A 21,999-nucleotide genomic window follows, 5' to 3' on the forward strand; every position below is an offset into this window, starting at 1 on the left:
TTGCTTTAATTGATATTAGGTATCCAGATGTGGCACCACTTTAGGTTGTAATGTAGAGCTGTGTTCACGGTTGGTAAGTCGGTGCTTTTCAGCCCAACCCCAAGTCACAGGAAAAGCTCTGGGTCGCAGTTTGTAATAGTTATTGCGCTGATCTTTAAATACTAGCTACAGTGGTGGTGTTGCCATAAAAACGCTTCATGCAAATGACTGCGCGCAGCAGGGGTTGCAGAAACGAGGAACCGAAATGAGAAGCGACTCATCTGGGGAACAAATCATGCAAGATTGGAAGAGTGATTGTATCACGATGCATCATCTATCTCGTTAATGTAAAAGTAACTCTGTTCCTCTTTCTATGTATCTGAGATTTGAACACCGGTTTGTTGTAAATCTGGTAAGTCGAGCGCTCATTTAACGGCTTAAAATCCCCCCAAAAACTAAGGTTTTAGTAGCGCAAAATAGCGGAAGCGGCACTTGGCGCAGCTATTAATGGACGTCTTGATAGTTTGGTATGAGTTCAACTCAGTTCAATTTCGGGGGGTTTCGTTGTTAAGTCTTCATCCTGCTTCCCGGCGGTGCTATGATCCGCGGGCGTGTGCAGTTATAGGCGGATTTTCATAAAGTAAGAAACGGGAAAACCCGAGGCTGTGTTTACAACCCGTAGGTTAGTGGCGTTTCGGCTCCGTAGGCGAATAAGTAGTGCATTCATTCAACAATCAAAGCAATGTTGTAGATCACCGCTGTCAGTCACACCTCGAGGTAGAAGCGTTAGAGAAACCGCGACTGCGCAGTCACTCGGCGATTTTAGCTCCTAAAGTTTAAATTCGATGTCCTGCTTTGTTAGTAGTGAAGAATTACGAAGATGGAGGAGTGGAAAAGGAGCATCGGTACTCTCAGCGACGAAATCCTAATTAAGCTGGCAAAGATGTTGGACAACTCCACCTGCGGATGGAGGCAGCTAGCTAACGCGGTGTCCGAGCAGCCGAAATTCCGCTGCAGGTGAGACCTTGAAGGCATCACGTGAAGGTGGTAGCTTTACGCTTTATTCACAGTTTCTAAAACTTAAGCCGTGTCTCTACTGTATGGTGTGTGGTTATGGGGGGTTATGGATCCCCCTCAAGACTGACTATGCCACCATCTGCTAACATCACACACTGCCCTGTCTCCTGCAGTGAGCGGGAGCTGACCAGCTGTTCTCTCCAGGTGCTGACTGCTGCAGGCAGCCCGGCACGCACCATGCTGACATTACTGGCTGAGCGTTCCTGCTCCCTGGACTTCCTGCTCCACTGCCTGAGGAAGATGGAGCACCAGGAAGCTGTGCAGTTCCTCACCACTGCAGGTAAAGGAGAAGTCACTGGGCTGTTATATATGCAAAGTCTGTTTCTTACTGCTACTGTTGCCTATTGTTTCCTTATAAACAGGAGGAAGACACAGTCCTGTTTAGACCACGTAACTGTAAAACACACATTCACAAGCCGCTTTATTAGGTACACCTCACTAGTTTTGCCTTCAGAACTACCTTAATTCTAATGACTGTAACTGTCATCTCAATCATGTGACTGTGGAGGCCATTTGACTACAGTAAACCCACTGACCCTCATTTACTAACAGGGCATACACACAAATCTGTGCGTAAATGAATACTGAAATACTACTATTACGAATAATAAGGCTAACCCCAACCCTGATAATTACAGACAGTTTTCCAGAACCCCATAAGCCACAAAATTCCCCAAAATACATCAACATTTAAAAATAAAATGACTTGTAAAGAAAACAGAATGCTTAATGGTAAAGTATAGGCTTTAACCTTTACATTTAAACACATTTAAATGTAAAAGATACATTCCAGTATCTCTTATCTCATCCTATCTTTAATTAAACATGACTTCTGGCTATACTGGATTCGTCACTTACAGTCCAGTTTCATAAAGTAAGTTTATCATCTGCGGCTGACAGATCACATGCTCCTTTCCCTCTACCCATTTTCTTATTTTTCTTATACCCTGTTAGTCTTCTCATATCAAGTTTAACTTTTAGTGAGCATCTCAAGGGAAAAGTAATTCGGCGCCCTCGTTATTTCAGCCAGTAATTGGAGTAATCACGCCTGTGTAACCTCTTTGGAAAGCTGCCCCTTTTCTGGCTACCTCCTCAGACTTCAGACACCATTATTTAAGTTTCCCCAGTCGCATTTTTTCCTTCTTTTTTGCCTCGGCGATGTATGCTTCTCTCTTACAACATCACAACTCTTTCCACTTCATCTTCAGGTAAACTGTTTCCCCTATATAAAGAAATGGGGGTGTGTCCGTATGCAGGTAGTATGCAGATTGTAAACAGCAAGCACGAGCCCACTGATTTACAATGAGTCTGATTTACTTACATATGCACAGCAGTATTGGTCGTTTTGCACGTGTCATAAATCTGATGATTTGCTCATGTTGTGTGTTTGTGTGGTAGTGGCAGAGCAGATTCAGATCACAGTGCAGCCGCAGTCCCAGGAAGCCGCACCTGGGAGCAATGTGGTATTGACCTGCAGGGCCTCTGGTCCCCCCGGACTCGGCTACCAGTGGTTCAAAGGCAAACAGGAGGTCACTGAAATTTTTGTGATTAATGGACTATAAAAAGAAGGGAAAAGATTCCTGCATAAACCCGCAGAGCCAATGAGATAGCTTGCCATCTTAATATCTTAATACAGTTTCAGCTATGAACTCTTATGCATATTGATTTTTTTTTCTTTTGTCTTATAGATTTTGGGGGAATCAGGAAATTCCTCAGAACTGGTTCTTTGCCCTTTAAGCCCCACCCACCAGGGTCACTATATCTGCAGGATAAGCCATGGAGAGAAATTTGTTTTCTCCAAGTGGGCTCAAGTTCGTTTGATCATCTCTGCAGGTTCTTCTTCCTTCTGCTTCTCTGACGTTGTTTTAATTTATCTTTCAGCATGTCATGTAATGTTTTGGTGAATTTTCTCAGGCTGCAGCAGCAGTCTGTTTCCAGGTTCAGTGAGCGGGTTGCATATCATCCAGCGCCCGCAGTCCCAGGCAGCCTCTGAGGGGGACACTCTAGTCCTGGAGTGCACTGCAGAGGGAAACCCACCTGCACAGTATGAGTGGTACCACAACAAAGTGCCCATGCCACAACAAAAGACGAGCTCACTCAGGGTAAGTAAGCAGCACAGCTATGCTGCACAGAGCTGCTTCTCTACTGGATATGAAAACTACTGAATTATATTCACTTAAAGAGCACGGTGGATTTACATGTGACGTCATGCGCACTGGATATGATATATTCACCATTTGCGATGGAAAGACGGGTATTTTTGTGCATGTGGATATAGTTGGGATGGAAAACAACTATGTGGCGATGGGTCCTGGAGCTGTGTGGGGAATGAAATTTGTTGCAGAGAGAATACCGTATTCACCTAAAAGCAGAAGTTATGACTCAACATCACAGATTAACTGCGCAATGCTTGTAGACACATCTGTCATGTCCATCCAAGCAATTTTTATCAACCAGATAAGGAAAATACATTTTTCCCTAGTGGCAAGCGGTTCCTGGGAGTTCACTGACTGGTCTGTGTGACCTGGGCTTTAGTAATAATTTCCCGAGCAACTGATATCAACCTCCACCAGTGCTTACTGGATGGGTGGCGACTGCGTGACCTCTGTGACTGGAACCTCGTTCACTTGATCCTAAATTGGGTGGCTCAGGAGATAGAGCAAGTATTCTAGTTTATCTACTAATCGGAACGTTGCTAGTTCAATCTCTGTCTGCTCCAGTCTGCATGCCATAGTTTCTTTGGGTAAGATACTGAACCCTGAGATGCATTCCTCGGTGAGTGTTGGATAGAAAGCAAAAAGACGTCTCCTACTCAAGTAAAGTATAAATATAAGAATCAGTCCATTTAACATTTGTAACAAAATGTCACATGTCTGCAACACCTTTAATTTTTTTTAAAACTTTCACATTAAAATGCAGCTGATTGTTATATCGGTTATAGACTGTATATAAAAGATGGAGATAGGCACGTGAGCATCTATTGGTTTCTGGGTTCTGCATTTTAAAACCTAAATATTTACATTTTGGCTGTCACGTGATGGCTTTTTGGTCTCCCACGAGGGATGTGACTATCAGTAAGGATCCAAATCACTCCATGTACCGGGAATCACTTTTGTGCCCATACTCACTTAGGAGTTACAAGTTTATAGCACTTCCACATTCATTTTCCGTCTCTGCAGGTTGTAGCTTGATGTCAGCTTAATGCTCTATGTGGCGTATGTTTTGTATCTGTGCAGATCCCATGTGTGACCACAGCACACAGAGGAGAGTACACCTGCAAGGTGTTCAATTTGTATCATGAGGTGTGGAGCAGCACGGCAACAGTCACCATCGGTGAGCCATTGTTTGTATTTTCTAAATTAGGAATGTAAACATAAATGAGAAAATTTAGTAAGCTCTTAATGTTAAAATGTTTATATATTTGCATGAAGTAAATAAGTAAAAGCACATTACAATAAGTCTGACACTTCACATTTGTATAGTTACAAAATCGCAGTACCGTGCTGTGGTAACTGTTCTTGTTTTCCCCTTTCATGCAGGCCCCAGTTCTGTCACTGACGCCTCCTGGGTAGAGGTTGACCGCGGTCTAGGTACTCTTTAATTTCTGGTAGAATATTTAGAGGAACTACCGCAGTATTGTAATTCCTATGTCCTGTCTGACTTTGATTCCTCTTTTTAAATATAACAGGTAATTAAAAAGTGGTATTTATAGATAGTGTGCATGTGTAACCTAAAAAACAGCTACTGATAGCTGTGGTTAATTGGGTTAATGTGAAGTACACAGTAAGTCTGGTTACCAGGCTTTACAGAAGTGAAAACGAGATGTTAAACAAACTGTTAGTTATCAGATAACACAGCATGTTTTTTTCTTTTGGTGTTCTCAGAGTCACAGGAAGTCCACAAAACCTACCTACCAGGAACACATCCGCTAGCCAGTTCGCCCCCATCTGCCAAGGACGTTTATGGTGAATTTACGCAAGCAAACAGACAAATACCGAGTCTTACTTTTGTCGATTTGTGGTGGATTTCACTGCTCATTCTCTTCCTGTCCACAGCCACAGACAAAGTCGCTCTTCTGATTGGTAACATGAACTACATTTACCACACGCAGCTGTGTGCTCCCATTTCTGACGTCCACGAGTTGACCAACCTTCTTCGACAGTTGGACTTCAAGGTGGTTTCTTTGCTCGATCTCAACTGGCAGGAGATGCACAGCGCTGTTACTGAGTTCCTGTTGCTGCTTGACAAAGGAGTCTACGGTACGTCTGTCCAATTTGAGCGACTGCGCTGCGCTTTACTGATAAAATAAATGCAGCACTGTGTTTGTAAAATCTACTTTTAATTTTAAAAAAAGAATACAACTAGGATAAATAATTGCATCTGTTTTTCTTTACTTCTGAAGGTTTGCTATATTTTGCTGGTCATGGCTATGAGAACTATGGAAACAGCTTCATGGTTCCCATTGACGCTCCGGTCTCCTACACATCAGAGCACTGCTTGTGTGTACAGAATATACTCACAAAGATGCAGGAGAAAAAGACTGGTCTTAATGTATTCCTGCTGGACATGTGTCGCAAAAGGTATGTTTTGTTTTGTTTTTATTTAATGAAATTATAATCAGCGCAGACCCTCTGAATCTGTTTGTCCGTTTTCTTTTTCAGAAACCCACACGATGATGTCATCGTGCAGCCTGGACTGCTGAAGGTCACAGCAAATATAGTGTTTGGTTATGCCACGTAAGCTCCCAGTCCTAAATGCGGTTCAGTTTTGAATTTCTTTAGTATCGGGTGTTGTTTTCTAGCACTTATTGTGTATTTCTACTTCAGGCTACAAGGTCAAACTCATGTGAAAGTTGCTGTCTTTTAGATGCGTAGACGCTGAAGCGTATGAGGTGAAGAGGGAAGACGTGTCAAATGGCATCTTCATAAACTTCCTCAAACAGCGAGTTTGTGAAGACGAGAAGGTCACCGTTATGCTCGACAGAGTGGCTGAAGGTAGAGCACTCAACAATCTGTACGATATAATCGCAATATTCCTCAACTAAAAAAATTTATCTAATTTCAGTTTGGCTTCACGTTCAGAGTAGACTGCTCTGGCAGTGCCGCACTGCTCCTGCAGATTTTCTTAAGTCCTTAGGACAAGACTAAGCTGCACACCTGCACCTAAAGGATAAAGGTCACTCTTTCGAGGATGCCAATGTTCACATTTTGGAACTCAAAGACAGAAGATTTGAAAGAGGAGTAAAAGGGGCCATTTGTGTCCACTGTGAATAACAATCATTGAACAGAGTGGCTGGGTACTGACACCAGCTGTTGGCCACCTACAGTGCAGTCTTGAGATCCTTTGCAAGCTCCCCCAAAATATTGCGTCAGTTTACTATAATGGGTCACATGATAGGATGAGGCAAGGTGTCACTGAGACATGTCTTGGCTAATGTGATAAAGCGCGATTAATAGTGGGTCAACGACCCTTTTAAGGGATAACCCCAACAGGGTTTAAACACCTCCGACGGTTTTAGAAGTGAAGATGTCTCTTGGATGCGCCGTGAAACGTCTTCACAAAACTTACAGTCCATTCGCTTTTCTTTTCAAGTTATTTCAACTGTGAAAACAGTTCAACATCCTTCATTTTGCAGGAATTCTGCAAAGTCGTGTGAGGAGTGAGAAATGATTATTCCTGACACTTACTGAAATGCTGGGATAAATTTGCATATCCATCTCCTACTTTGTGAGCATCAACAACAAACTGATTCCTTTCGATTTTGGCACGATGCTCGAACCCTTGGTGAAGCTTTGTAATGTGTGTGAACTGTGAGCACCGTTATTAAAGCCACTTTTATGTTTTTAACATGCATGTGACCCGGAAATGGCTCATAGAACGAAGGTAAATTTTTTCATGGCTTCATTGTAATTTATCAAAGTTATTGGAGGAAGAAAAGCTGATTCCAAGGGGGTCAGTGGGGAGGTACTCACTGATTTTTCATGTAAGTACTTATCATGCATGTTGACTCATTGGCAACATTTACCAGACTTAGATGGATTGAGTCAAGGTGTAGCAATATGCCAACGTGGATATGAAGAGAAACCTGAAAGACCACTAAATGCTGTTTAACAAGGAGGATGTTGCAGGTCCAGTCATATCCCACTTATACATGCTGCAGCATGAAAAAACTGTGAACCCTTTGGGGTAAACCACACTGAATGGTGCAAACTATAACTGCAAACCGAATGCATCATTTCTATTTTAAATATCTTTACAATTATTTGTTGATTTTATGGCCTGTTTAGTCTTATGACAGATTTAAGATCTAGTGACACAGCCTGCAAGAAAAACTATTAAATTGATTTCTTCCAGTTATTTAAAGCTCTAAGATCATCTATGACCCTTTTTAAAATGCATATTAGTCCTATTATTAAAGTGTTTTAAACAAAAATAATGTCCTGCAACAGAAAAATAGACACGTCACATCTGTGCTCCCAATATTAAAGCTTGTTTTTTCTTCTCAGACATGGGTCGCTGTGTAATCACACGAGGGCGGCAGGCGCTGGAGCTCCGCAGTAATCTCTCTGAAAGACGCTCCCTCACTGACAGGATACAGGTTTCTCAGTGTTCTGCATCCTCTTCAGCTCGAAACCTGCAGTGGGCTATTGCACATGGTAAAAAAAAGTATTAACTGAAATGATGAAATATTTCAAAAGGCACATTTCTACTCGTATTTATTTATTTATTTATTTATTTCACAGTTCTCCCTGAAAGCCGTTACCTCCAGTTTGACTGTGGAGTGAAGGTTCAGCTTGGATTTGCTGCAGAATTCTCCAACGTCATGGTCATCTACACTCGGATACTTGACAAACCCGATGAAATAGTCTCCTGCTCGGCTCAGCTTACCGATTTCCCTGAGGTGTGTGACACATTATTCCACTTAGATTTAAAAAGCTTGTGATTCAATACAGAACAGACAAGATTTTACCCAGGACTAAATTTGCTGCTGCAGCTCCTTAAAGCACAAGCATCTAATTGAAAATGCACTGAGCTTTACAGAGTTTTCGTATCACTTTTGCAGGATGTGGACATTGATTTGAAGAAGAGCAATCAGGAGTCTCTACTGGAAGCTGGCTGTTTATTATTGATAAAAGAGGAGCTTCCTTCACCAGAAACCCACAGTCTCTACACGCACATCCGCAGCCTGCAGAGACTCAAGGTCTGTCATTTTTCCCTATTTTTACAATAAGTTCTTCTATTTATGACCTCAGAGCAGTCGTTTCCAATGCCAAGCCTGCTGCAGCTCACTTAAAAATCAGGAAGACTGAAGCCGATACTTTTTCATAACTGCTAAAAAGAACCCCAAAACAAATTGTGCTTTTTACTGTCTTTATAGAGGGAGCTCACATTCACAATATGCCTTCATTACACCTACTCCAACATGGATGAGGAAGTGCAAGAAAGGCAGCAAGTAACAGTCGGCAAACCACTGGTCTCCAAACTCAATCTCCACGAACCCCGAGCAGCTCACGTCAGCTCTGCCTCCTCGTCCTTCAGCCTCGACTCTTTTAACGTTCCCGGATGCTCCTCCTTTGGTGAAGACTTGTCCCTGACTGGTACAGCCTCAAACACATGGTCACATCATGCACAAAGTGCCAGTGTGTCTTTCACCGGTGGCTCCCCGACATCACCCAGGAGTGCCAATGTGCCAGAGGAGACTGACAGTCCTGAAATACTAGATAACCCTCGACCTCTTGTTGCCAGCAAAAGTTTGCCCCACAGTAAAGTAAATGACTCAAACTACAAGTTCAGTGACATGTACAATTTTCATTCTTACTGAGACTGAGATTCAGCCTCTACCCACTAATAAATCGGCAGTACAAAATCATGAATGTGTGGAAAGCTTGACAGACAAGTCCTGTTAATATGGCATTTCTTTAAATTCGGCCCGGACTGTATGGGGGCCGTTTAAGTTCTGATCTTTGTATTAACTATGCATTAAGTTGTGTAATGTTTTTTTTTATTATTATGGATTTGTAACAATGTTATGCAACCCAAAGACTGCCTTCAAAACAGGAGAATAAAGCATAAACTTTATACCTTTAACCTTTTTGTAACATGCATTAGAAAAAAATGTATGAAGACAGTAAGACAGTGGTGAGGTGCAGCTGGAGGGACATATGGGTTTAAGTTGGGGGTGAGATTACATCTGAGATCATTCTTGCTTGCAGAGATGGACTATGACGTTCAAAGATGACACGAATAGGAAGAAGGTGGAAGATGGCCTGGAGAGGTGCAGGTATGCACTGGAGAGAAAAGGAATAAAAGTCAGCAGTGTGTGAATGAGAGGGAGACAGGTGTAACAGTGAAGGAGGAAGAATTTTAATACTTGGGGTCAACCATCCAAAGCAAGGGAAAGTGCACAAAACATGTGAAAAAGAGTGCAGGTAGGGTGGAGTGGGTGGAGCGAGTGGATATGTTTGGTGTAACAGAGGAGGATGTAAGAGGTAGGGTAAGAAGGATGAAGATGATGGGAGCAGAAAAGAAGAGCTCCTAACTAAAATAGCTGTCTGTGTTTTAACGCTTGCATGAATAACAGCAGCTGCTTACTTTACTATACTCTGCGCTCTCCCGGCCATCAGATCCTTGTCGCTGATTGGTGCCAGTCGCCGCACTATCGCTGCACTGCGCCTGCGCTGTGTCGTCACCACCTCTGCTTGCAGCATCCGCCATTTTGCAGTAATTTAGTAATCCCGCTGCTTCCATTCGTTGTGCGGCGCCAGTAAACACGGCTCTTTGAAGGAATATTATTATTACTATTGCAAGCTGAAGAGATATTTTCCCGTGTCTTGCGATGGCTGACCCATCAGCAGATGTGGAGGTGCCGGAGGGTGCAGAAGTGCGCAAACTGTCGGAGCTGCGGGTCATAGACCTGAAGGCCGAGCTGAAGAAACGAAACCTGGACACGACGGGCGTGAAGAGCGTGCTATCAGAGCGTCTTAAAAAGGTCTGAATTTTACAGTCCCTTAAACAGCCAGTCGCTGAATAACAATGCTTAAAATGCACATAAAGGCCTGCATTATAGAAGTTTAGTTTGACGCTCACACAGCCGCAAAATTTCGAGCGTACTACGCTACGAGGCCGTTGACCCTAAATGTATGCTAAGTGCTAGCATGCGCTTGTACCAAATAACTCGCTAATGCCGCTAATTTGCGTGCATTCACCTATTTGACGTGTTTTTTATTTCAACTGTTGCTTAAATGTACAACCTGTAAAGCGTTTTTGCCGTGCTCTTGACAAACAGGCAATCGAGGAAGAGGGTGGGAATCCGGACGAGATTATCGTCGCTCCGGAGTTGACCACCAAAAAGGCCAACGTCACACCTAAACGCGCTGCCAGAGGTAAGGTTTGCAGCAAGCTCTTAAAACACAATGTTTTCCGTTTGTTGCTGTGCCCGAGAGGCTTCTGCAAGGCAGGTGGCACGTAATATGTCATGTCGTTGTATTTCGTGCTTGTGCAGCATTCGTGAACAATTACGGTATTTCGTTATAAAAGAAGAGTATAGCAAGAGCAAGGGTAACAGAATATGCGTGGGAGAGATTTAGACGCCTGTCAAAATCAGGCGAAGACTAAACTAAAGTGTATTTTCTTTAGATACCAAGCAGGAGAACGATGAACCGGAGGATGGCACTATGGAGGAGGATTCCCGCGATGGCCACGTAAGTTTATTGATAGGATTATCTTGCTTTTCCTCCAGTTTGGATGCTATGGCTGATGTATTTAAAAACGTCTTTGTCTCATCAGGAGGATAATCAGGAGGATGAGCATGAACATGAGAACATGCAGGACATGGACATCCTTGACATGAACATTCTGGATGAGACTGACAATGACAACGGAATACCGGCTGAAGATGACGAGTATGGAAGCGAGAACTTTTACAGAGAGGACGACTCGGGGATGAATGAAGAAAATGACTACAGGGCACTCGAGTCAGAAGAAGACACGAGAGGTCCAGAGGTGAGAGATAATACTAGAAACCTGTCTGCTAAATCTTTACTTGTAACTCTGTTTTAATGTTAGTTTATTTGAATATATTTTAACAGATGGATGAATTTGAGATGCTGGATAAGGATGAAGATGCAACATTTTCAGCAGCCAATGTGGTAGGTTTACTAAGTATTTCTTACGCCTGCAGAGCCTGTTAAAACACGATAACGTTTTGAACGAGACATAATTTTCTGTGTTAAAGGCTCAGGATCCAGAGGCTGACGACACAAAAGAAGAAACAGGTACTGTAAAAGAAATTGGCTCATCATAAGGTTGAGGTGTAGATGTGCAGTGTTAAGCTTGAAAATGCAAACACTTTGTTTAGTTTCAACCAACAAGAGAGACTGGAAGCCCAAAGGGAATTGCTGACTTGGTGTTGAAATTTGTTTAGCCACATATGATCTTTTCTTTGTTCATTTGTAAATATCGGTCAAGTTACCATATATCTTCTCACACGCTCACGTGACTGTGGTTAACAAGTTGATTCACACTGCCAGCAATTCAGTTTCAAGGTGAGGGAGGTTTAAGCTGTGCAGGTGATTGTAGTGTTTCTAGGTTGCCACGTGAAGGTCAAGGCAAAGAAGATGCATCAAGATTTGTCAACTCTTACGACTTTTTAAAGACGGTGAATCATAAATCAGCTGGATAAGAAACTGCTGGACTTGAGCTGAAGGTCTGCTCACTACCAATGGACGCTGGAAAAGTCTCAAAGGCTGAAAGAAGATGGAGTTCAGCGAGCCTCCGGTGTACTGCTGATGTTGTGGCTCTCTTCAGCACTCTACTCTTTGTCTGTCTTGGATCAGGTGAAAAGAGTGAAGTGGTTGAGCTTGAGAAATGAGTTTTAGCCCCTTTAGTTGCTCGGTTGTCCCAACAGCCTTTGGGCCCTTTTCCAGTCTCTCTTTAGGGCCATCGTTTTAATACATAGTTCTAAGAGCACAGGCCAGTGGTCATGACGTTCCTAATCCAGGCCTTGCCAGTTCCTCGTTAACCATTGATGTGTTTCAGAAGTGATTAAACTATGTGCCATTCTATTCCTGTTAAATCCGTAGAAAATGACAAAGTAGCCGGGTCTTGTTTATCTGAGCCGCATAACGAAGATCAACACCAGAGCCACGAGACGAGCCCTGAAGAAGACCAAGGAGCCACCGCCGGAGGGGAAGAAAGTGTGTCCGACACAGGTGCCCAGTCCAACGTGACTGCCGCTGGAGATGCGGAGGGCAGCGGGGATGTTGTGGGGACTGATCCCAAAGAGGTTGGGGAGGAACAGAACGCCCCAGAAGAGACACTTGACGGTGAAAACAAAATGTCGCAGGCTGTTAGTGTAAGCAAACAGGGCGGCGAGGTTGAAACTGTTGATTCAGAAACGGGGGCTAAGAAGGTTGAGGAGGATGAGAAGACAGAAGAGAAAGCTGCTGCGGATTCAGCCTCGACACTGAAAGAGTCCTCTTCTGTAGAGGGCGATGATCAGAAAAAGAGGTTTGTTGCTTTCTGTATACTAGAAACCAAAAATGGTTATCTCTGTTGCTTTGGCCCCTTTGTGCTAGCAAAATTTGGATGCTCTTTTGGAGGTAAAAACGTTTTGTACATTTGTTTTGTTTTGGTTCCCCCATTTTTCATTCCTTGCACTCACCTGTCCCACTTTATTATCCATTAAAAACCTAACTATTCGGATTGCCAGAGGATATAACTCCATTTATTCGCCAATACATCACTGCACTATGGTACATGTTGGGTTGATCGCTGTAGGCAATGAGAGATGCTATATAACAGAAATACAAACATGTGTGCCAGAAGATCGTGGATGTCCTCGCCAACATCCTCACCGTTGTAGGTTGATGGCTTTTTTTCCCCTTCTTCTTTAGCGCTGAGGAGAAAGATGGCAAGACCGAGTCGAAGGATGAAAAGGGTGAGTAAATCAAATGGCTTCTTTGTCTTGGTGGTCTTGTTTTCAGTGGCTGTGTGCTCATTAATTTTATGGTGCACATGTGTAGGTGCTGGAGCTGGGGCCGCAGCAAGCAGCAGCAGGAATCTGTGGGTCAGTGGCCTCTCTTCCACTACCAGAGCGACTGATCTGAAGACGCTTTTCAGCAAATATGGCAAGGTTAGTCGATTGAAAACAGTCTCTCACCAGTGTCACCAGACAGTTACTTTCTGCATGGACGCAAAAATAATATTTATGGGCTTTATAAATGTCCTGCAGGTTGTCGGAGCTAAGGTGGTGACCAATGCCAAAAGTCCCGGGGCTCGCTGCTACGGGTTTGTCACCATGTCATCCACAGAGGAAGCAACCAAGTGTATCAGCCACCTTCACAGGACCGAGTTGCATGGCAGGATGATCTCTGTGGAGCGGGTGAGTGTGGGGAGAAGGAGAAGTAACTAACATTTCATCTGACAGTCTGATCATTTGGAAGCAGCAGTCTGTTTTCTGTTTAGTTGTATTGCAATGCCTAAAACTTTGTTAAACTGATGGTTGTAATCAGACTAAAGTGTTAGCTCTAAATAAAAAAAACATGCAGCAAATAAAATGGTTGGAAATGGCAAAGATTAGAAATGATCTGAAGTAATTAGAAAGCTGTAGAGAAGGCAGAGGTATTTGTTTCTTTAAACACGCTGATGTTGAGCTTGGTCTTGTGAATAAACGTGTTCCCGTTTAAACATTGCAGGCTAAAAATGAACCTGCAGGGAAGAAGCCAGCTGACAAGAACGACCCCAAGAGGTCTAGCACTGACAGGAGACACTCCACTGACTCCAAGTAAGACTGCCAGACCGTTGACTTGTGTTTGAGTGATATCGCTAAAAGTGCCTCTTCTGCTGGGAAAATTTGGCCCAGTGAGGTTTTAAATATCACAGGTGTATTTATATTTTTAGCATGCCATGTGTCTGGGTAGTTTGTCAGACATTTAGCCCTTTGTATAAACCAAGATAAGGATCAGGTTAACTGTTCAATGATTTCTGACAATATGGATGTTTCTGCAGGTCTGATGGAAAGGATGAGAAGTCTGAGGGAGAAGGAAAAGATGGCAAAGGTGTGAGATGTGTTAGAATTTCCACCTGGACATGATTTAAAAAAAAACAAAAAACAACCTTTATTACATACTTGACATTAATAATTTTGATTGTTTGACAGGACGAAATGAGAGGACTGTAGTTATGGACAAGTCCAAGGGAGAGCCTGTTATCAGTGTCAAAACCAAGAGCAAAAGCAAAGAGAGGGTAAGTAATGATTAATGACCCTGTAACTGCCATCTCCCTCTTAATCAGTGTTGTTTTGTTGATGCATGAAGTGGTTAGATCATGCCCGTCTTCACACTCTTCTGCTCTTTCTTCAGAGCACCAAGAGTCGGGACCGAACTTCTTCAAGTAAGGAGAGGAAAGACATCTTGTCATTTGATCAGATTAAGGAGCAAAGGGAGAGGGAGAGACAAAGGCAGAGGGAGAGGGAGATCAGAGAGGTCGAGAGACGCAGATTCACGTAAGGATCATGAATACAGAAATAACACTTAGCCTATCATGGAGCTTAACAACACAGAATGTATTCATAAAGACACTTCTATATATTAGCAGTTAGCTCAGGTTTTGATCGGATAATAAATATCAGCTGATTTTTCTTTTTTCATTCAGTGATCGCAATCGGGAATTCCGACCTGACCGAGAGCGTGAGCGCATCCGTCTCTTCCGGGAGAGGGAGGAGCGAAACCACTTGATGAAGAAGAGACACTGGTTGGAGGTATCGTCACATGACTCCTCTCTGCCTCCAAATATGCGTCCTTTGGTACAACTCTCAATCCGATGCACTCTGCACATAATCACTACATTTTCTTTCATTCCTCCCATATAAACACTTCTCACCTTAATCCCTGTTAGTTCTAAAAAATGTATGAATTAACTGTAATCAAATGATTTCATTTGCAGGCTGAGAAGCAGCGCCTCGACGCAGATCGCATGGAGCGTCAGTTCCTGGAGCGTGAAAGGCTACGCATTGAGTACGAAAGGCGGCGAGAGCAGGAAAGGATCCTCAGGGAGCGCGAGGAGCTGAGACGGCAGCAGGAGCAGCTGCGCTATGAACAGGAGCGGCGCCCCGTTAAGAGGCCTTACGACATGGACGGCAGGTACAGTGACGTGTGTGTGACACTGATGCATGCTGCGTTTATCTGCTGGATACAGCTTTGCTCACTGGTCGATCCTCGTGGTTTTTGTGGTTCCTTTTTAGGAAGGATGACTGGCCTGATAAGCGTATGGCCATGGATGACCGTTACGGCCGCTCAGACTTCGGTCGCTATCAGGATTTTGATCACAGAGAAAGGGGACGTTACCAAGACGACATGATGATGGACAGGCGGGACAACACCCGTAATATGGGTGCTGACAGAGATGGTCAGGTAAGAACCCTGCATCCTCCCCCCAGATATTATTCTGTTAGGAAAAGAAACGCCATGAGTTACAAAAACCACAAATATTTATTGTTGGCACCACCCTGACTCCTAAACTCTGCATGTTGAAGTCTAGATGTGGAACATGGACACCGGCAAAGCCACTTAAGTTAAATAAAACACAGTTGAGCGGAGCACTGCAGCTTCACAGGCCTGGCGTGTGGATATCAAACACGAGTGCTCTTTAAAGTGAGCTCCCACAGTATTGATATGTTGCTGTGGTTCAGAGCTTTAACTAACAGCAAAAGCCACTAAACGCTGAACTTTTAGTGTGTAGAATATGCAGACGCATGTGAGAATATGAAAATTTCAGCTGTCTTGTCCTTTTGCAGCACTTCTCAGAAAGACACGGCAGAGACGGAAGAGACTCCTGGGGTGGAGGCTATGACAAGCGCATGAATCCCAGGTGAATATCACTCTGTTGGCTTCTTTTCAAGCGCAATAAGCAACTTTTATAGTCCACTAATGCCGTTTTCCTGTCTTATTAGGGAGGGCGGTCGTGACTGGGATTCTAACCGTAAGATGGATGGAGACAGACCCTGGCAAGGTAGGTCAACCTGCACTTTAAGGTATTAGCTATAAAAGCACTGCTGTCTTAACTTGGATCTTTCTTCTTTTTTTAATTCCAGGTCGGGATGGAGCTATCCCAGGACAGAGCCACATGACACGAGGAGGAATGGCTGGGTGAGTAGCTTCTGCATTCAGTCTTGCTTTGTTTGCAGCTAGCCTCGCTGGTTTCACAACAGAGCTGATGTCGGTGTGTCTTTGATTTCAGAGGCCGTGGCGGCTACATGAACACGGGAACATCTCAGTCTCTGTCCGGAGCGCTTAACAGACAGAACCAGCTGATGCAGGGCAGCGGGCTGCAGGGCGGAGCTTTCGGCCGCCGTTACTGATGCCTGTCTGGAGACGGTTGTGTAATGATGTGGTTATGTTGTTTTTGTAAAAAAAAAGAAGAAGAAGAAGAAAAGAAAAAAATCATTTTTTTAAATTCAGGATTTTTTTTTTCCCTTTTTGGCACAATTCCCATCGATTTTCGATGGAAGTGTGTTTATCCTTTTGTGATACAGTGATAGTGTATTTATCATACAGCCCTACCTTGTTTGTACATCACAGCTGTTATGCATCCGCAAGTTGGCGTGAGTGTGTGTGTGTGCGTGCGTGTAAAATAAATTCAGATGTTTATTAAACCCTTTTCAGACATGTGATATGTAATATTGCTGGCTTCAATAATACATGGATGTTTCTAGGTTTGACCTAGACAGATTTCCACATTTTTATTTTTTGTCTTTTAAGGACGAGTGATCAGGATGCTGATACGTTGTTGCCGTCAGTTCAATGAAGAAGAGCGCATGTCTGAAAGAGGCTTTAGACGCCTGAGTTCCTGGACCTAACCTCACAAGCCTCCTTTCTGTATCCAAGCCCTTAGAAGGTTTTTTTTCTTCTTGTTGTTGTTTTGTTTTTTGATGAAACTTTATTGAAAATAATTTGAGAGTTTCAGGTTCTCGTCATTTTTAAAAAGATGCTCAGTGAAAGTTTGTTGCAGATGAAAGCGTTTTAAAATTAAATGTCACACTTTGTTTCTCCTTGCTTGTAACGTTTTTGTTTTTCTAGTTTTCCTTTTAGACTTGTGATAAATTCTAGAATTAAATGTGTGGTCGTGATTCAAATGTCTTTCTAGTTTTGTGGATGTTTTTAAAACCTTTTCTGTGCCGCTCGGTGGCACAGAAGCTCGGGCCACGGGTATAAAACTGTACAATGCACATGCGCATTATCTTTGTCAGATTTTTAAAGATATTGTGGCATCAGTGGTACTCGCTTATTTAGCTTTTGCAAATAAAATTGCACCAACAGTTACTGGACATGGCAGTGAAAATGTCCTGTCCTAGTTTATGAAACAGTCCTCGTGGCTCTCAGAAATGAAGCGGTATGAGGCCTGATTATTATTATTAAAGAAGGTTATGAATGGAAATTAATACAGATATGTGGTCAGAAAAATTGTCATAAAACAAGCTTTGACGCCTGGCTAAAATGTGCATTTCCCAACTTGTTAGGTGAAACCTGTCGACCTGAGCAATCAGAAGTTTTCAGAGCAGCGTTGTACACTTTGCAATCATTTTAGCAACCACCAACTAGGAGGACACAGGTCTGAGTAACTGGGTCCTTCACTAGCAAACAGAACAGTTTTACTGTTGAAATTAATTATTTTTACAGGAGGAAACCCAAGTTTTTGGCTGTTTTATTATTGACTGGATTCATACATACATATAACCTAAATGGATAGTGGTATAAATCAAACTATCAAATCAATTCAATTTTATTTATACAGCGCCAAATCACAACAACAGTCGCCTCAAGGCGCTTTATATTGTACAGTAGACCCTACAATAATACATACAGATATAAACCCAACAATCATATGACCCCCTATGAGCAAGCACTTTGGCAACAGTGGGAAGGAAAAACTCCCTTTTAACAGGAAGAAACCTCTGGCAGAACCGGGCTCAGGGAGGGGCGGGGCCAACTGCTGCAACCGGTTGGGGTGAGAGAAGGAAGACAGGATAAAGACATGCTGTGAAAGAGAGACAGAGGCTGTGTCCCAATTCAGGGTCTGCACGCTTGAAGTACGCATTTCAAGTGCGGTTACGTCACCGCCACTCGACGACGGCTGTCCCAATTCGAAGTGTGCTTCAAATGCATACTCCAAATGCGCTGTCGATTTCCCCAAATATCAAGCGTGGTCCAATGCACGCTTTGTGGTCCCATATATCCCACAATTCATAGCCCGGCGGTGGGTGTGGATAATTTTGCCGCAGAAGGGAGCAGCCGAAGAGGGTTTTTGTCCTTCCAAACTTTATTGAACTTATAAAGCGAACAGTCAGTCATTCCAGTTCAGTTTGTACAGTAGACATACAAGGCAAATAAGAGTAACAATATACAGTACAATGAAATAAGAAGGATAAATAAATAAAGGATAAAAAAAGAAAAAAAGGGGGGAATGTGACAGACTTCATAACAACTTTGTACTTGAAAGTTGTGACAGCTCATTCGTTAAACATTTCTGAATGAATTTCAATCAATGATAAACCTTTTTTATTGGAAGTTAATTTAAGAGAGTTTAAGTAGAGCTGTTAGCTGTTAGCATGCGTCCGTACTACCTGCCCCGGGAGTTCTCGCATGTTATCGCGATAACAGCGTATGTCCCCCCCTCGGTCAACGCGGATGCAGCCTGTGACTCTCTCCACTCTGTGGTCAGCAGACTGCAAACACAATCACCGAGAGCCCTTCTCATAATATCAGGGGACTTCAATCATGCCTCACTGGACTCCACACTGCCCACCTTCACCCAGTATGTGACCTGCCCAACCAGAGTCAATAAAACACTGGACTTACTGTATGCCAATGCAGAAGAGGCATACAGTTCATCACCTCTCCCTCCACTGGGCAGATCTGATCACAACCTGGTGCACCTTGTCCCTGTGTATGAGCCCTTAGTGCGCAGGGAGCCACCAGCCACCCGCACAGTACAGAGATGGTCAGAGGAGAGCGAGGAGGCTCTTAAGGATTGTTTTGAGTCGACTGTGTGGGAGGTGATTTGTGACGACCATGGAGAGGACATCGACAGCCTTACTACATGCATTACTGACTATATAAACTTCTGTGTGGATAACACTGTACCTACCAGGACTGTACGGTGTTTCTCCAACAACAAACCTTGGATTACCCCAGAAATTAAAACCGTCCTCAAGCAGAAGAGAAGGGCCTTCAAATCCAGAGACAAAGAGGAGTTGAAAAGGGTGCAGAGAGAGCTGAGGGGACTGATAAGGAATGGGAAGGAGAGCTACAGGCAGAAGATGGAGAACCAGCTTCAGCAAAACAACGTTGGTGAAGTCTGGAGAGGCCTCAGAACCATCTCGGGCCACAAACAGCAGAACTCTCTGCCTGGGAGGGATGTGAGATGGGCAAATGAACTGAATCATTTCTTCAACAGATTTGACTCAGCCATGAGGCAGTCTGCAACATCGGCTGCAGACTCACCCACCCCCACTGCTGCTGTTCCACCTCAGACACTTCACACCTCCTCTATTCACCCTGCTCACTCCCCCCCACCCCCAACTGCAGCATCCAATACACACTCAACACAAGGCTCCAGCCTGTCTCTCTCAACCACCCAGGTTAGGAGGGAACTGAGGAGGATTAATGGCAAGAAGGCAGCGGGTCCAGATGGCATCAGCTCGAGGGTCGTCAGGTCCTGCGCGGACCAACTGTGTGGGGTGATGGAGCACCTCTTCAACCTGAGCCTGAGGTTGGGAAGAGTCCCACAGCTCTGGAAAACCTCCTGTGTTGTACCAGTGCCAAAGACTTCACGCCCCAAGGACCTCAACAGCTACAGGCCGGTGGCTCTGACATCCCACCTGATGAAGACCCTGGAGCGGTTGGTCCTGGCTCAGCTTTGGCGCCTAATAAGCTCATCACTGGACCCACTTCAGTTTGCCTACCAGCCTGGCATTGGAGCGGATGATGCCGTCATTCACCTCCTACATCGTTCCCTCGCTCACCTGGAGACCGCTGGAAGCACTGTGAGAATCATGTTCTTTGATTTCTCCAGTGCCTTCAACACCATTCTTCCCTCGGTTCTAAAGGACAAGCTGGTGAACTCTGGAGTGGACCATCACCTCACTACCTGGATCCTGGACTACCTCACCGACCGACCACAGTATGTGAGGACTCAGGGCTGTGTGTCGGACAGGGTCGTCTGCAGTACGGGGGCCCCACAGGGAACGGTTCTGGCTCCATTCCTCTTCACCATCTACACTGCAGACTTCTCCCACAATTCCACCCAGTGCTTCCTGCAGAAGTTCTCTGATGACTCTGCAATAGTCGGCCTCATCACTGATGGGGACGACAAGGAGTACAGAGGTCTGACCCAAGACTTTGTGGACTGGTGCCAGCTGAACTACCTCCAGATCAACGCCAGTAAAACCAAGGAACTGGTGGTAGACTTCCGCAGGCACAAGCATTCTCCACTGCAACCACTGAACATCCAAGGTATGGACATTGAGGCTGTGGACAGCTACAGGTACCTTGGTGTTCATCTGAACAATAGACTGGACTGGACTCATAACTCAGACGCCCTCTACAGGAAAGGGCAGAGCAGGCTGTACCTGCTGCGGAGACTCAGGTCGTTTGGAGTGGAGGGCCCACTCCTGAAGACCTTCTATGACTCTGTTGTGGCTTCTGCTATCTTTTATGGCGTGGTCTGCTGGGGCGGCAGCATCTCTGCTGGGGACAGGAAGAGACTGAACAGGGTGATCCGAAGGGCCAGCTCTGTTCTAGGATGCCCTCTGGACCCAGTGGAGGTGGTGAGTGACAGGAGAACGGCGGCTAAGCTGTCATCCCTGATGGACAACATCTCCCACCCCATGCAGCAGACTGTGACAGCACTGAGCAGCTCCTTCAGTGGGAGACTGCGGCACCCACGGTGTGGGACGGAGAGATTTCGCAGGTCTTTCCTCCCCACTGCTGTCAGACTCCATAATAAAGACTTTAACTGATCAAGCACACACATCCATACATATGCAATAATATTAAGTGCAATAATCCTTTCTGTCATCGTTGTATTTTTACTCAGTTGTATATAGTATTTGTATTTGTATTCTATTTTTATCTTATTGTATATTTATTTTATTTTATTCTACTGTATATAGTATTTTATTTTATTCTATTCTGTACAGTTGTGTACTGTATTTATTCTTATTGTATTCTAATTTTTGCCTCATAACTTTTGCACTGTCCACTTCCTGCTGTGACAAAACAAATTTCCCACGTGTGGGACTAATAGAGGTTATCTTATCTTATCTTAAGTAATATTCAGTTTCAATCAAAAACAAATTAAATGATGGGGTTGAGTTTTGAAATTTTCATTTATGTATATGGAATTTCCCTAATAAGATGGAGCGGCCGAAGAGTGAACTGTCAAAAGTACTCAATATGACGTCACTTATTTATGTGCGAATGTTTAATAATTAAAGTCAGTCATATATCATATATCTATATATATATATCTATATATATATATATCTATATATATATATATATATATATATATATATATATATATATATATATATATATATATATATATATATATATATATATGTATATATATATATATATATATATATATATATATATATATATATATATACATACATATAAATAAACACCCAGCACGCCCATGCGGGCGGTTTATCCTTCAAGCTCGGGTCCTCTACCAGAGGCCTGGGAGCTTGAGGGTCCTGCGCAGTATCTTAGCTGTTCCCAGAACTGCGCTCTTCTGGACAGAGATCTCCGATGTTGTTCCCGGGATCTGCTGGAGCCACTCGCCTAGTTTGGGAGTCACCGCACCTAGTGCTCCGATTACCACGGGGACCACTGTTACCTTCACCCTCCACATCCTCTCGAGCTCTTCTCTGAGCCC

At 43.8% G+C, this 21,999-nt stretch overlaps 2 protein-coding genes across 5 annotated transcripts; both read left to right on the forward strand.

Moving 5' to 3' along the window:
- The first annotated feature begins 148 nt into the window (after positions 1-148).
- On the forward strand, positions 149-9,135 carry malt2 (MALT paracaspase 2). Of its 3 annotated transcripts, none has more exons than XM_004554960.3 (17): positions 149-391; positions 842-996; positions 1,170-1,336; positions 2,455-2,585; positions 2,745-2,889; positions 2,971-3,158; positions 4,293-4,389; positions 4,596-4,646; positions 4,941-5,021; positions 5,112-5,315; positions 5,459-5,636; positions 5,718-5,792; positions 5,923-6,050; positions 7,563-7,712; positions 7,800-7,957; positions 8,120-8,257; positions 8,435-9,135. In XM_004554960.3, exons 2-17 carry the CDS (start codon positions 860-862, stop codon positions 8,876-8,878), a joined length of 2,472 nt encoding a protein of 823 aa, XP_004555017.2. In that variant the 5' UTR covers positions 149-391; positions 842-859; the 3' UTR covers positions 8,879-9,135. The 3 variants fall into 3 exon arrangements, with proteins under 3 accessions (XP_004555017.2, XP_076736530.1, XP_004555018.2); XM_076880415.1 differs by having other exon boundaries at positions 845-996; XM_004554961.3 differs by having other exon boundaries at positions 149-326.
- A 610-nt stretch (positions 9,136-9,745) lies between these two features.
- On the forward strand, positions 9,746-17,192 carry safb (scaffold attachment factor B). Of its 2 annotated transcripts, none has more exons than XM_004554956.6 (21): positions 9,746-10,045; positions 10,343-10,439; positions 10,693-10,757; positions 10,843-11,058; positions 11,145-11,204; positions 11,291-11,330; positions 12,138-12,564; positions 12,951-12,994; positions 13,080-13,189; positions 13,289-13,438; positions 13,752-13,840; positions 14,065-14,114; positions 14,216-14,301; positions 14,418-14,560; positions 14,710-14,860; positions 15,001-15,197; positions 15,299-15,467; positions 15,851-15,924; positions 16,007-16,065; positions 16,148-16,202; positions 16,294-17,192. In XM_004554956.6, exons 1-21 carry the CDS (start codon positions 9,893-9,895, stop codon positions 16,412-16,414), a joined length of 2,556 nt encoding a protein of 851 aa, XP_004555013.2. In that variant the 5' UTR covers positions 9,746-9,892; the 3' UTR covers positions 16,415-17,192. The 2 variants fall into 2 exon arrangements, with proteins under 2 accessions (XP_004555013.2, XP_004555014.2); XM_004554957.6 differs by having other exon boundaries at positions 9,747-10,045; positions 14,710-14,815.
- Positions 17,193-21,999: the final 4,807 nt, after the last annotated feature.

This window comes from Maylandia zebra, linkage group LG23 (assembly GCF_041146795.1).
Source record: "Maylandia zebra isolate NMK-2024a linkage group LG23, Mzebra_GT3a, whole genome shotgun sequence".
Lineage (NCBI taxonomy): Eukaryota > Metazoa > Chordata > Actinopteri > Cichliformes > Cichlidae > Maylandia > Maylandia zebra.

Coding starts and splice junctions, on each gene's coding strand:
- malt2 (XM_004554960.3), top strand. CDS start 860: ATGGAGGAGTGGAAAAGGAGCATCGGTACTCTCAGCGACGAAATCCTA. Junction 4,647..4,940: donor AGAGGTTGACCGCGGTCTAG/GTACTCTTTAAT, acceptor TGGTGTTCTCAG/AGTCACAGGAAGTCCACAAA. Junction 7,958..8,119: donor AGCTTACCGATTTCCCTGAG/GTGTGTGACACA, acceptor TCACTTTTGCAG/GATGTGGACATTGATTTGAA.
- safb (XM_004554956.6), top strand. CDS start 9,893: ATGGCTGACCCATCAGCAGATGTGGAGGTGCCGGAGGGTGCAGAAGTG. Junction 10,046..10,342: donor TATCAGAGCGTCTTAAAAAG/GTCTGAATTTTA, acceptor CTTGACAAACAG/GCAATCGAGGAAGAGGGTGG. Junction 14,115..14,215: donor AGAAGGAAAAGATGGCAAAG/GTGTGAGATGTG, acceptor ATTGTTTGACAG/GACGAAATGAGAGGACTGTA.